The sequence below is a fragment of the Halyomorpha halys genome, unplaced genomic scaffold (genome assembly GCF_000696795.3).
Source record: "Halyomorpha halys isolate HHAL.00 unplaced genomic scaffold, Hhal_1.1 Scaffold612.1, whole genome shotgun sequence".
Taxonomy (NCBI): domain Eukaryota; kingdom Metazoa; phylum Arthropoda; class Insecta; order Hemiptera; family Pentatomidae; genus Halyomorpha; species Halyomorpha halys.
Window position 1 is genome coordinate 358,362 of NW_027114055.1, and position 15,766 is coordinate 374,127.

At 36.5% G+C, this 15,766-nt stretch overlaps 2 protein-coding genes across 4 annotated transcripts in view; one reads left to right on the top strand and one right to left on the bottom strand.

Moving 5' to 3' along the window:
- The first annotated feature begins 216 nt into the window (after positions 1-216).
- On the top strand, positions 217-1,377 carry LOC106684755 (uncharacterized). Its single transcript, XM_014427007.1, has one exon. The coding sequence runs from the start codon at positions 217-219 to the stop codon at positions 1,375-1,377; it is 1,161 nt and encodes a 386-aa protein (XP_014282493.1).
- A 7,145-nt stretch (positions 1,378-8,522) lies between these two features.
- The window catches only part of LOC106684758 (zinc finger protein 608), a 54,181-nt gene continuing 46,937 nt past the window's right edge, over positions 8,523-15,766 (bottom strand). For all 3 annotated transcript variants that reach the window (XM_067051308.1, XM_014427014.3, XM_014427015.3), the window contains one exon: positions 8,523-11,151. In XM_067051308.1, the coding sequence (XP_066907409.1) occupies positions 11,090-11,151 (62 nt within the window). In that variant the 3' untranslated portion in view covers positions 8,523-11,089. The remainder of the gene's footprint in view (positions 11,152-15,766) is intronic.

Below are 15,766 nucleotides of genomic sequence, written 5' to 3' on the forward strand. Positions count from 1 at the left end.
AGGGCTCATCCCCTGGCAAGGCCTTCCTTTCTAACTTACTAATGAATACGCCTTGTCGTGGGCCTTCTGTAAAGAGTATATCAGGCTGGAGAAATCGCCTAAGACCAGACAACCCCGACAAGTGGTGACCCCGACGTGATCCAAGCCGTCGAAGAGAAGCCCGACGTGAGCCAGAGGAAGACTACATTCAGGAGGAACAAGAAATAACTCAGAGAGATGGCAGGAGATGCAGAGACGGAAAAAGAAGAGACGAAAGGACAGAGAAGGGACCCTCAGGAAATCGATGCATATCAAGGCCCAGTATCAAGAATACCACGGTTCTGGAGGAACAACTCCGTGCTATGGTTCGCCACCTGCGAGGCAATATTCTCAACTTCGAAGGTCGCATCGAGCACCATAAAATTTCAACTTCTGATCCCGAATATCGATCAGGACGTACTAATACACGTGCAAGACCTCATTACGGACCCTCTAAAGCAGACATATGAAAATTTGAAGGCCAGGCTACTACAGACCTACGGAGAATCAGAAAACCTGAGAATAAAGAAACTATTAGAAGACATCCCGCTAGGAGACCAAATCCCGTCACAGTTACTTCGAAGTATGCAGCAACTAGCTGGAAACTGCGTGAACGCAGAGTTCATCAGAACATTATGGTTGAAAAACCTACCCACTAGGTTCCAACCAATATTGGCCGCCACAGAACACACAGATGTGGAAAAACTAGCCGCTATAGCAGACAAAATCCACGAAGTATCTACGCCGACTGAAGCCTACACCATCACCCGACCGGCTACTTCAAGAAAAACAGTAGATAAGCCATCGCGTGACTATAAGGAAGATCTAAGAGAACTCCGGCAAGATATAGACAGAATACTCGGTATCTTAGGATCAAGAGAGCGCGGACGAAGCCTAAGCCGAGGACGTAATGGCGCACGCTCAAGATCCAAATCCCATCCGAACGGTATTTGCTACTACCATCGACGCTTTCAAGAAAAGTCTTTTAAGTGCAGGAAACCTTGTAAATGGGAAGCAAAAAGCCCTGAGGAAAATTTAAACTCTGAAACTCTGGATCCGCACCCACACCGCCACCTTTTCGTCAAAGATCGAATAACGGGCCAGCCTTTCCTGATAGACACAGGAGCTTCAATTTCACTGCTACTAGTCCCTAAGGGACGGCGCAGGAATCCATCAGACTTCACACTGGTAGCGGCTAACAATTCCTCAATAGCCACTTATGGCGAAGCAACCAGAGATGTGGACTTAGGTTTTAAGAAACCCCATCGCTGGACCTTCATACTAGCAGACGTAGGCAAAGCGATCTTAGGTACGGAAGGTCTTTCTGCAGAACCCCTGTCGCGCGCCGTTACAGCCTGACAAAAAAAAAAATCAGTTCTCACAAGTCCTTAGGTCATGGTCCCTTACCCCCAATTTCTTGGAAGCCTGGCCACCCTGTTTCTAGTCACGCCTTTTTTCCCCTCCCAGATATTTATTTCTAATTTCATAGGCTCTCTAGGCTCCACCTAATTTCCTAAATTATCTGATTGGTCCAAACCCCTTCTCCTATTTCCCTATTCTTCCTACCCCCTCTTCTCAGCTGTACATATATATTTCCTAGCACTAGATAGATAAGACAGAGAGACTCTGTAACAGTAAGAGTAACATGCAGTTCTTTATTTTTATGTTATTTAAATCGCTATGTTACGTTCGACGTGCCTCATCAATTAACTATTTTATTACTTCGATTATGTATTGATTTTTTTATTTTGTTGTATGATACCTCCCTCCTTCTTTTTTCCCTCTCTCTTCTGTATCTTTGTTTGTTTTTCTTTTCAAGTGGCGGACGCGTTAATCTGTTAATAACTTATAAATTGTTTGTACTATTTTGCAGGACATTATTATATATTGTTCCTTTTTAAAGTGGTGGACCACTATTGTGTCTTTATCTTGTTTCCCACCAATCTTATTATGAGTAGGGGAATGGAAGGTTCCTTATATGGTTATGTTCTGTTTACTGTTGTGTACTAATGTTGATTCTAATGAAATATGTTTTCTTGTTTTGTCAAAACGCGAGTGTTATTTACAAAATCCTGGACATTCCAATATAATAAATACGTTCTGGTATCTGTTAGTAAATTGGTGATATATACAAGAGATATATGAGTTCAGACCGGCAAAACTCTAAGAAAATTGAAATTGGACAAACAGTGTGGGTTCCAAGATCAGGAACCATTGTTCAGAAAGCAGTGGAGGCTTCCGCGATGTCGGAACTGCCGCTGGAGATGGCGAGAAAAAAATCGTTAATGTGGAGTGGCAGGATGAGGAGAGTGTAGTATTGGTATCAATTGATGATGTCATCCCAATATTGCCTGCATTTCCTGAGATAAATAAGACGACTTAGAAAGAACAGGAAAAACAAGATCCTACAACTCAGACAAATGATAAAGATTGTCCAGTAATAAGAAGAAGTTTTATAGTTTTTCGGCATGCGAGAATTCCAACGTTACCCGAGGGATGTCCAAATGCTATTGCCAGCAGTGCTGCCCTCGAATCCGACAGCAGAACTGTCTTCTTTTCGCTGGTGTCGGTAAGCTTTTCTAAAGCCAAAGTAATAGCAGCTACCTCTCCATCAAAATTGGTAGTGTTTGCTCCAGCAGGCGCTGAAAGTTGGAACAGGATGCTGTAGATACCCGCACCCGCATTTTTATTTGCACCTGTAGCTGAACCATAGGTGTATATATGGATCCATTCAAGGATAGTTCAGGGTGGCGCTCAGTTATAGTGGCCAATGCCACGGTCCTCAGTTCTTCCGCTAGAGTCATGGATTTGTTAATAGGCGATCATATTAAATTAGAAATAATAAAATGGTCGGCTACCTTACAGGATCTTATGAAGGAAAATAAATTCAACGCTAAAAAGCAGTAGGTGATTTCCTGTATTTTCTTTAAAATATTACCGCCGAACTGAGAGCGAATAAGGCAGACAGGAGCAGTACAAGTATGAACTGGCACAATACACTTACTACAATAGAAGAAAGAAAGTGGTTAAAACCATAATGAATGCCGACGCACCCAGCAATGTCCATTGAAGATAGCCGATATCGAAAAACATTTTAAAATCCTCTTAGAAAAAGAGAATCTCTGTATACGTGCGGATTATGAGAAATGTGTCCCGCTGCCAAATTTGATGTCCATTGATATTCAGGTGGTGTAAAAAGCTTTGAAGTCGACATCATTAGACACATCGCCGGGGCCGGATGGTGTATTAACCCGCACAATAAAATACTTATTTGGATCACACATCATTAAGTATATTGCGGAGACACGCTTAAGGTTGGTTACGTAGAGGCTCTGGTACTCTACACCAAGGGCGTACAATATTGGTCTATAAAGGAAAAAGAGATTCGAAAAATATTTCCTCCTGGAGACCAATAACTACATATTCCATTGTGTGCCGAATTATTGAAAAGCATTCGGATCATGAATAAGGAAAAAGGACACCTTCAGCAAAAATCAAAGGGGCTTCATAAAAGATCTGCCGGGACCACATGTAAGCGCCAGAATCATCGATGCAATTCTAAAAGATGCCAAAAATAAGCAAAAAGGAACTGCGCGGTGGTTTTTCTTGATGTTATTGGCGCAAGAGGGGTATCACCTGACCTCACCAATTTAATCACAGGTCTCCTAAACACGGATAAGGTAAGAATAAATATAGAAACCCATATGAGTAGCCAGATCAGTGTCATTCGAGAGGTGCCTCTGGGCGAGCCCTTGTTGCCTTCACTGTTCAATTTAGCAATAGATCAATTATACTGCGAGCTCTGTGATCAGTATTTTTCAAGCAAATTTGGATATAACTTAAGAAGGGACCAAGAGAGTGTGGCTTTCACACGGTTCGCGGGCGATCAGGCGAACACGGCCCGCGACAGGGGTTCTGCAGAAAGAATTATAAATAGTATCCAGAGGCTGCTCGCGGAGATTGATCTTGCTATGATTCGCAAAAAAGTGTGGGTATAATTATGGAAAAAGGAGAGTTGGGGTCAACGAAACTCTCCCTTGTTAATTCAGATTTCATCTAAACGGCAAAAGCAGACGACACCATAAAATATCAAAGATGCACATTCTCGAGATAGCTAGTGTTCAATGAGGAGGTGGTGACAAAATTAAATACTAACCTCGGTAAATTAGTGAGCTCATGTTTGCTCAAGCCGGAGCAAAAGATCAATGTCGATAATCAGTACTTGTTCACGGTCCTTACTTAACCTCTCCAGCGCCCCTTACAAAGACACGTCCTACAATTTTGGAGGGTATATATACCAATATCCGTAGGGGTATTAAAGCCATCATCTGGCTCCCCGGTTATACCTCTTAGACGATGTTGTACACACCCAAGAGGTATCCAGAACTAGATCTGATCCGCTGCCAATGGGAGGCTCCTCTGCAGCAATCCATTGTCCATTGTCCAGCGACTCTCGAATGTTCCGGATGCCCTATTCCAGTCTATATATAATTACGAATCTGAAATCGCGACATGTGCTGAAAGACTGGATGTAGATCAAGGTTATAAAATATCCACCTCTGAGTGGAGTCCCAGGAGCCAGTGGACAACAGGGATGAGTTGGGTCCCTGTGCCCAATTGCAATCCGCATATTCCTGCCCACACTGCTGAAACGTTACAGAAACTCAATTTTGAAGTTAGCTCATCCTCCATATAGTCCCATCTTGCACCTTCTGTCTATCACTTGTTAGGTTCACTCAAAAAGGAATTAAGGGCCATCGATTTACCTTGGACGATGCAATGAAAAAAGCAATGCATTCCTGGTTCGCAGCTCAACCGAAAACCTTTTTTTATGAGGGCATCATGAAGCTTATACAACGATGGACCAATTATGTTGAAAAGCAAGGGGGACTATGTCAAAAAATTATGTACTTATAAGTTTCCTATTTGATTACAATAAAATTTTATAACTATATTTCAGATAATAATTGACTTACCCTTGTATATAGTTGCTATGCTGTCGCACTTAAGTATAGAATATAATGATGAGGTGTCAGCTTGAAGCATCTTGAATAAGCGCTCTGGTCCTACATTTGTTGGAGTGTTGGGATAGAGTTGGACTGATGTGACACTCGCCATGGCTCACATGGCAAAGGATATTGTGGATTGGACCCTATGGTCAGACATAACCTCTGATCAGCGAGTCATAGCCTTCAGTGTGGATGAGGATGAAGGCAGTGCTATGACAGTACAAAAGGACTTTATACCCTGGTCGGAGAACTAGTGAGCATTTTCCAATGAATTAGAGGGAATACAAATTGACAAAGAATGAGAGGAGATGATGCCAATGGAAGAGGAGTTAGAGATAGACCACAGGGTGGCAATGCTGACAAGTACCAAATATTATCCTCCAATGCTGAAGGGCGAGAGCACATCTAGAGCCATGGTGGACACCAGCCTTGGTGTAGAAAAAGAGAAAATGGACAGACAGAGGATTGGGAGAGCTCTAGGACAAGATAGCATAGATGCTGCAATCCTTAAGAATTGTGCCCCAAACACTGTGTAGGAGCTGTTGGAGATATTCAACTTGTATTTGGATAAGGGGCACTTTTCAATCAAGTAGAGGGTTATGGACTTGAGACAGCTCAATATGGGAGTTGGCAAAGATAAGGAAACACTAGAGGCCTACAAACCTATATGCTGTGATGAGAAAAATGGTTGTTACCAGCCTAATACAGGTCCTCAGAACTGTGAGCCACTTGGCAATTTGACTCGACCCATGAAATGAAAATTTTGGATGTGCTGCTGAGAGTGCAGGGGGGAGGACATAAGAGGGCAGAGAAATATGTCTTACTGATACTGCCCAACATATCCTCCGTCTTCGTAAGTAGGTGGTGGCCCCTTGTTCTTGCAGCGATTGCAAAGCTCTATGCCCAAGTAGTCAATACTTCCTCGTAGATAGCTACCTCTATAACAGGAGCGTCAGTATTGAAAGCAACTACTACTAGGTTGAGAAAAAAATGGAAATAGCTTATACACAGGGTTATTTATTATTTATTAGTTTTATATTAGTACTACAGGGTTTAGTCCTAGGTCCAGCCCTGTGAAAGCTAGTGTTCGATGAGTCACCGAAGGAGCTACAGAACTGAGGGTTCCTTGTCAGGCCTGGAGATAATATTCTTAAGAAGTTATCGATATGCGCATATCGACCCTCCGGCCATCTGTGAGTGACTATTTTTTCTCTCTTTCTCTTCCATCGAGCTTCATATTTTTCTGATTGATTTGTTTCCTTATTTTTTTTCTCTCACCAACTGAAGTACTATTTTTTTTTTTAATAAAGAAAATTCTCTTAGTTTTCTATTTTATTTTCACAATTAATTCTTTATTTTTTTATAACAACAGCTACCAATTCATTTTATTTTTATATTTCTTTATTATATAGTAATATATCACTTGGAAGGTTATTTTTTTTTTATTATTTAGTTTTCTTCATTATTTTGTTTTTTTGATATTTATTTCAGGCCCTCCGTTTTATTTACCTGAACCAATGAAAATTTATTCCGGGAAGGAGAATTGTTTTCCATTACGAAAAACCTCTCACCCCAACTATTTTCTTCCACTATTTTTTGATATATCTCATCAGATGTTCCTATTTCATGCTAATTCCTACTAGTCACTTCCTCTATTCTATATCTTCTATTCCTTTCATAGAGGCCTACAGCTAGTTCCAGCAGGACTTGCTATCCTCTTTATGGCTGTATGCTAGTTCCCAACAGGGTGAAGTTTACTTCCAGCAAAGACCTACAGCTAGTTCCTATAGGATGTGAACATCCCTTTTATGACTGACAGGCTGGTACCCTACAGAGTGAAGATTCTATCCTGCAAGGATTTACTACTAGTTCTCGTAAAACTCATCCTGTCAACTCATCTCCAATCCTAAAACCTACCCTACTGAACACGTATTGTCAAGGCCTTCTGGTACAGAGTATCTCACATCTTAAATTGGTGTCCGGACTAATACAACACAACCAACCTCGACTATTGGTGACCCCAACATTATAAAAAATTAGCTGTAGTAATAAAGACTAAAATAGTCAAGATGGCAGGATGATCAGAGGAAAATAAGGGACAATAAGACACGAGGACAGCAGAATTGATTCCTATATGGATTGATCTCTATCGATGACCTATATCACGAATTCCACACTTTTGAAAGAATAGTCCAATGCTATGGTTAGCTACATGTGAAGCCCCATCTTCTTTATATCTAAGGTGACTTCAAACACCATGGAGTTCTGGGTGCTCATTCCAAATATGGAATGACATGGACAAAGACATGCAAATGGGATCCAAAAAGTCCAGAGCCAACTTTAAACTCCTACCAATGTAAGTTGAGTTGGACTTGATAGAAATTTTCATCTTTGTATTGAATCGAGTTAGGGAATAGTTAGCAAGGAGGTAATCCATAAATTATCAACATTATCAGTATAACCATAATTGGAGTGAATGTAACAATAATGTTTGTTTAAAAAGTTTCCTCTTATTTTAAATATGCAATTAGTACTTTTAATATTAGTAGAGAGCAATAATAATTATTATGAATTTTATGAAGAAGACTAAAAAAGGAGAATAGATGTGAATAAAATTTGAAATTATTGAAATTGGTAATGATAAAGTAATTGATTCAATTGTATTTATGTTCATGAATTATTGTTGTGTGGTATGGATAAGTTAAAATTTGTAGTGTGCTTGAAGATGGGCGCTGGCCCATGAAACATTGTAATGGATAAATTAAGGTAAATTAAAGAAAGTTAATAATGGAAGAAATTTTCACTTCATCTCATTAGATAATTGCACAATTCTTCCAGTCAAATGAACTTAAATTATTATGTTAATTTTCCAATTTTTTTTTATATATAAATTTTAACTACCACAAGTTTATTTATCTTTGATACCAATAAATTGAAAAGGTATAATTAGGTACTTAGGTATGTAATTGCAACTATATACATACATTTTGATCTAGAAAATAATATTAATTAATCAAATTTGGTAGGCAACCATAAAATCAATCACAGGTTGATCAAACTTTCCTACATGTTGTGGTTAAGAAATAGAATTTGAGATAAATGTTGAGGGAGAAGATGAGGAAGGTGTTTTTCATTCATCATGTAATTGAGAAATATAATGGCAAAAAGGCAAAGGCATACACAGGTGACAAGATGAGTCACCTTTTTTTATGACCTTTTTGGGGAAGAGTGGGATGGTCTTAAGGGTTAGAGGGGTTTCAATCCCTACACAGACAAATTCAGTGACCATACATTTTGACATGTTCAGTTTGAATAAGTTTTTTCTGAAGACAAGGTCTTTTCAATAGGTTCACTTCTGACCAACAAACTAGCCAGACTGAAAGGCTCCGGTTAATCTTACTTTTTCATGTGACTGGATCTTGTGCCTAGTTCTTATGAAGTTGTTATAACGGTGTGAATAGTATATTTCAGAAGGGTAGAATATACTTACTTCAATTAAACTGTAAATGAGAGTAAACATTTATTAATGTGTAAAAAAAACAATTTTTCTAACAAAAATCCCATATTTTCAAATTTTGTAATTACATTTTATTCAAAATTATATTCCTCTTAAACTACATTTGATTACTTCTATACAAACATTGAAATAAAGTGCTCACATTTTACTCTAACAGGGATTTAAATACATATGTGTGTGAGTCAGTGTAATCATATATAAATGTAAGTATATACATTAAATTTCACGAGGATGTACACTTAATTACAAAGGCATTCTCACGGTAACACAAACATACATTTAAAAAACAACTCATTTTAGAATTTATGTCTTCTATGTACATAAAGTGATAATTTATCTTAGACAAGATAAAATTAAGTCATGTAAAAATATATATCTTTTAAAAATCAACATTTCATGCGATTTTACGCTATTATAAAAATGTCACAAAAATTAAAAATAATTTATAAAACTTAAATAATTTTTTTAAATTAATCAGTAAGACTATAAAATAATAAATACATTTTTCAAAACCAGAAATAAAGTTTTTTTCAAGAATTCATGATTAATGAAAAGAATTATGCAAAAGTAAGGAAATTGTGAGTGCAATGTCTATATAATGTCATACAAAATTTTACTAATAGTATATATGTACAATAATGAATGAGTATTTTAGTCAACTTCCTTATAAATGCAGTTCTCAGAAGTTGGGAAGAAAATAATTTATTTTTGGTTTAAATAAGGATCCCTTTTATAAGTTAGTCTGATTAAAAATTAATTTGTAAATTTCTTCTATTTTCCTGTAAAGAAAAAGGATATATCTCATATTTTTATATTGTCATGTTACAATTGAACTATGAATGAAACCATAAGACAGTCAAGAAATTGTATATTGGACTTAATACTTCCATTTCTGGTTACGGAGGCAACAGTAATGGAAGTAACTATAATATTAAATACATTACATTGGAGTATGTATTCACGGGAAATTCATCAACAACCATTTTCAAGGATTGAATATGTGTGTCTAATCTCATATTTACATAATTAATAATGATGCCATTAGTTTTAAATTAATTCTTAAAGTATCACTGCTAACTTAAGGTGAAGTACAGTTCTGCATTCATCTCTTATAAGGATTCTAATAAATGTATGACATTAAAACAATGAATTCAAAATAATATAAACTACCCATATGGCATCTTACAGTATCATTTTAATAACTTATAAATACAATTAATTGGTTCAGCAATATTTTCAAGAAAAACAAAAGTTGATAGTAATATAGGAATAGATATGATTTTTTATAGATTTTCATTCATTTGATGGTAGCTAGAAAAAAAAAATGCAGAAAGGTCTTAAATGAAAAATATATATTTTTTCTAGCTTCCTACCAATTTCTTATTTTTACCAACCTGTGTTTAATAAGATAAAGTTGTTAATGAGAATAATTTAGTTTATTATCAACTTCGGAGTTTTAATCCATAACTAATATCCTATGACATTCCTTCCTCTTTGTGAAACGAACTGACTATAAGCCTAAAAGTTTCATTAAATTAGAACCTATAGAATTAATATTCGACTACATTCACTTAATAAATAATGATTTAAATATATCCAGTCTTAAAGTTTCAAAGATAAAAGCCGATTCTCTCACAAATTTTGTGCTAATGATTTCATATATAAAATTTTGAGTAAACAACAATCTACTGTTGGTAGTGTTGATGTTAATAACTAAAGTATTGAAATTATTGAATCATTTGTTTTATTTGCGAGTAAAATAAATTATGTTGAAAAACAATAGCATTAAGTTTTAGATTTCAAATAAGCCTAATTAAATTATGTCATAAATTATAAAACAAATTAATTTAGAAATTAAGAAGACATAAATTCAATTAGAGATCTTCATTCATAGACAAAACACTCTCACAGCAAAATGCACAAGTATGTGTACATGAAAAAACAAAAAACTAGCATATATATATATACATCATATTTTAAAATATGTAAATTTACATAACATTCGAAAGCTAAAATATAAAAGAAGAATATCTTAGAATGCTTTGAAAATATATTAAGAAACAATATGATATGAACATTATAAATTTTGCATTGCTTCTGCATACGATAACTTCAGACTATGTTTTACAATTTTTATTTTCTTTTAACTATTATTATTAACATAAATATTGAAAGAATAAACTAAAACCATAATATGTTCATAACATTATATCTGCAGTGCTATCAATATACTATCTGAATGTATATTGCCTGCACTGTACATGGACAGAAACACATAAAATACAACTAGGTAGTCTATAGTGCATCAAAAATTTAACCATTTACATGAAGACTAGGATAATACATAATACATATCTCTAGGTCCATCAATTACATTCAAAATACTTTTAAGATCCTAAGAAAGATACAAAAAGGTACGCTTTAATCACTAAGAATGATCAAAGGGACCTTACCCATATATAAAGCCTGAAATATCTATACAAATTTACTAATGAATACTACGGAAGATATATTATTTTTACACTAATTACAGCTTGTTGCATATTCATTTGGCTTGGTATGGTACAGATGTTATAGCAGCAGCATGTTCTGTAGCAAGTACAGCAGCTAGAATACAAACAAAAAGTATATATAAATATAGCTAATAGACACATTTAATGTATTTTTTTTTTTTTTTAAATAGCAAACAATTCCAATATAATGTTTCATGGACAAGAGGAAAATAATAAAAAAAGAGATACTGATGAGATAATTTTGTATTCCAAGAAAACAACATAATAGATTCAACTTCTGAAACTACACTTACTAATTAGATAGATAAATAGATTAAGCCAGTTTGGGGTCTATAGCATATGTTACCTAGAGGGCCTAACTTTTGCATAATACATTGTATAAACTCTTTAAGTACTATAATACTTAAATGCAGTAATAGAAAATTAATAAAAATGTATGAAATTAAATGTTAATTACAAAAAATATAAAAATATTTTGATTAAAAAAAAACAGAATTCCAAAACATAATTTAAACAAAGAAAGATATAAAATCATGCAGAAAAACTACTCATGGTCAGAACCCAATAGCCATTTTGACTTCGAAGTGGTAGATACCACCCAGGTTAACTGTGCCCCTCCAAAGGTGTAGTTACAAAGAGGGTACAAAATTAACCATGAAACTATTCTCAAATTGAGGTTTAGCTTTTCTTTGATATTAACAGTGTTTTTATATTTAAAAAATAAGCAATTTTACAGAAATACTAAAAAATTGTTTGGACTCCCACTCTTGGAGGATGTGAATTTTTCAAACTCACATGGCGCAGAAGAGCCTTGCTACGGGACTGATAGCACCTCCAGACTGAATTATCAGGTTGAGGGATTTAGTAGCCTCTTAACCACAGTAGGGGGAAATAAAGTGAGTAACATTTGTTTTCTTCATGATACCCATTTATGTAAAACCAACCTAATTTCGAGCAATGAATCCTACCTATTCTCGTATTTTATTGTTTTATGAATTTATATTTCTTTTGAATTGAAGTTAGTTTTTTGCTTGAGACGATATGTTTCCTTTAATTATTTATTGTTATTAGTTTCTAAGTATTAATCAATTCTATTTACTTAATTTTTTCTAATTACTTAACATTTATTTATCATAATGTACAATCTTATGATTAATATAAAATGGAAAGGTAACCCAGGGCTTGATCTCCTTTCATATAATTTTTAGTTTACCCCTTGGGCTACATAGAGTCCATGGGTATGGGATACATACATGCCCATTCTACATAGATTCATATGCCATCTATCTTTAATTTCCTTTTTAAGGTGTTTGCTAAATTCTGATAGTTAGAATTGCTTTACCAGTTCCGGGAGCACGACTACTCTAGCAACTCGATTGGCCAGTTCGTTCCCTACAATTCCCATGTGACTTAGAATCCATATAAATTAAACTGATATGCTCAGGTTTTTTAAATTGTTCACGTAGTAATGGATTCACGAAATGTTAGGATGTTACAGATACATACAATCTATGCAGTTTAACGAGCTTAACGAATCTGTAATTATTATTATACTGTTATGGGTCAAAGACATAAAAGGGTGAAGTACTGCTGCTATTGCATTGAGTTCAGCAGTGAATATATTGCATAGTTTGTGGAGTTTAATTTTGTACAGTGAATATTAGCCACGAAAGATAATACTGAGGATTGGCCTGATTTAGATCTGTCTGTGTATATTATAAAGGATTCTAGCATGTTTTGAACAATACAAGAAAAGTGGGTTTTATATTCAGCCAGATTGGTGTTATTTTTAGAGTATTTGGATAGATTTAGAATTGTTTTAGAACGTTAGTAGGTTCAGAGTAAATATTCTCAGGGCCATTCGTTAATGCAGTGGTGTTGGTCTGAATCCAGCCTGAGGGGTTGACTTTAATTTCTGTGGTGGTCCCACAAAATGAAAACTTGATACCTCACTATGGTTATAATAGGGTGGAAACCTGTAGATGAACCATAGATCAATAAGCCATAGTCCATTGTTGAGGGTATTAATACCTAATAAAGTTTAAGAAGCCTAGTTATATCTGCACCCCAGGAAGTATGGCTTAGTAAGGTTAATAGTGTTAAGTTTTTTAGTACAGTTAGTTTTTAGTATGGATACGTGATGTTGCCAAGTTAATCTTCTATCAAGGCCTAAAAATCTATGATAATCTGTGTATCTGGTATCATGTGATCAACCTTTCAGAAATCTCAATTGGAATGGTTGTATAGGTTTTTTAATGATCCACATTAATTTTTTATTGACCATTCTCTCTATTATTTTGCACACACAACTTGTAAGAAAGATTGGGCAGTAGCTAGATGGGATGCATTTATTTAGAATGACTGTTGAATCGTGCCAGATTTGGTAATTTTTCAGTGTGCCAAAGGGGATTTTAATAAACAAGTAAACATTATTTTGTACTGTTTGAAAGATTTGTAATCATATTTTAGTGTATGTTGTCAGGACTGGGAGAAGAACCTTTTACAGTATTCGATACACAATTATACAACAGCTGAACTAGCGGAAGCATTTATATAGGTAATGAAACTCCTATCAGTTACCAACACTAGGCCTGGTGTTGCAGATGTTTCTTCAAAATTGATTGATTTTATGTTCAATTTTATATTTCTGTGTGAGCGTATTTTTTTTTTTAGGTGGAAATCTTCAAAAGACAGGGATAGGCCCTTACCTATCCGGGTATGGAATTTTTAGCCACAAAAACCACCTCCCTACACCTGTTCCTTCCACTCCATGGAACCGCCATTAGGCATTACTTCATGGAGGGAAATGGCTTAGTGCTGCCTCATTATTTTCTTTGCATTGCCTTCTGGCCATCTCTCCCGCTCTCAACCTTTTAAGGACGACTGTGGTGAATCTCTTCACTGCGTCTCTCCTCACACAATCTCTCCAATTCGCTTCTTTCCTCAGCAAAGCGAATGCAAACAAAAAACACTTGCTCCACTGTCTCTTCGATAGTCTGGCATGCAGGGCATTCTGCAGTGTTGTCCAGTTTGAATTGGCACTGGTAGGCTCTAAAGCATCCATGTCCGGTCAACAATTGAGTTACATAACAATCCACCTCACCATGTCGGCGACCACACTACAAACCAACATCAGGTATTAGCATCCAGGTATCCCGGAATCTCCACCCTTCCAATGCTGTTGTCTCTGATTAATGTTTATTTTCTGCTTTTCTTATATGGAAACGTGAGAATGTTGTCAATAGTGCCTACTTCTTTCTTCAACAAGAAGTTGAAGGCTGTGTGATAGGCGGCATTCTGGCTATCACACACACCGCTTCATAGGAAACAGTTCGAAAAGCACTTACTATCCTTAAAGAAACTTGACGATAAACTGAAACCATCTATTTCCAGTATGATTTGGTAACCATCGCTTCTTTCCAAATTGGAGCTGCATATAACACAATTGAAGAGGCAACAATAGCAAGAAGCCTTCTGCGACTCTCCCTAGGACCTCTAAATTTAATGTAAGGCGTGACATTAAGGATGCTACTTTAGCAGATTTGGTGTTGATATATTCCGGATGAACATTAAAAGTGGAAACATGCACCGATCATGACTCCTAGGTATTTTAAGCAAGACTGGGAACAAATTTCGTGCATACCCACCATGACAGTGATGGACTCAGTTTGCTTCCTGTCAATGACTAAGAAAACATCGGTCTTGTGATCTGCAACTTGTAGGCCTACTGGAGACAGCCAACCTCGGACCGTAGCAACAGGCTGGTTATAGATGAGTGTAACTTCTTCCAAGTACTTCGCAGTTACTACCTCTGCAACCTCATCTGCGAATCCCACAACTGTGGCTCCCTCGGGCATTCTCTTTGAAAATTTCATCGTACATGACATTCCACAGAAGGGGCCCTACTACAGAGCCCTGTGTAACACCACCAGTCACCTCTAGCGTTAACATGAATGAAACACCATCAAAAGTTTTCGTGTTCCAGCCAATGGTTTTCCATCGATAACTCTTCTTTCTTGTAGGCATATCCAGTGTAATCCAAAAATCTTCCAAGTAGCAATCTGTTGCAGGCGACCACTGACAAACGTCAAATCAATGATATATGATCATCTCCTTACTCTAGTGAACGTCGGGTTTGTTCCGGTGTTCATAAGGATCATATCACTTATTTGTGCAAAAGTTTCTAGAAGAACTTCACCAAGTCGATTTGTTATTCTACTTTCCCATTCCGTTGCCCGCGAATTCGCAAAGTCTTCGATTGTGATGCTGGGATAGGTGTAACAGCTAAAGATGTACACGTCGTTGATCTTCGCCCATACAAAGCCAGAGTGCGATGCAGTATTCACTTCCCGAATAACTTGGGAATCACAAGCCCAAATAACAGCTTTACCACTGACATCAGATACCCACAAACTGCCATCCAGATTTCGTAATTGCTTGCAGAGAAAGCGACGTCGATGTGCTGTTCCGTGCAGTTTGGTAAAGGAAATCCTGAGGAGCTTCACAATGGTTCATATTCAACTATCCTCATCTACGATCTTGTTGGATTTGTGCCATTGTTTTCAATGTTGAACGGAAAGCTGGACATTTACTACTTCTCCTGGGGTGGTTAGCAACTTCATTTCCCGCTGTCGGGGTTGTCTGGTCTTAGGCGGTTCTCCAGCCTGATATACACTTTACAGAAGGCCCACGACAAGGCGTATTCATTA

Coding starts and splice junctions, on each gene's coding strand:
- LOC106684755 (XM_014427007.1), top strand. CDS start 217: ATGGCAGGAGATGCAGAGACGGAAAAAGAAGAGACGAAAGGACAGAGA.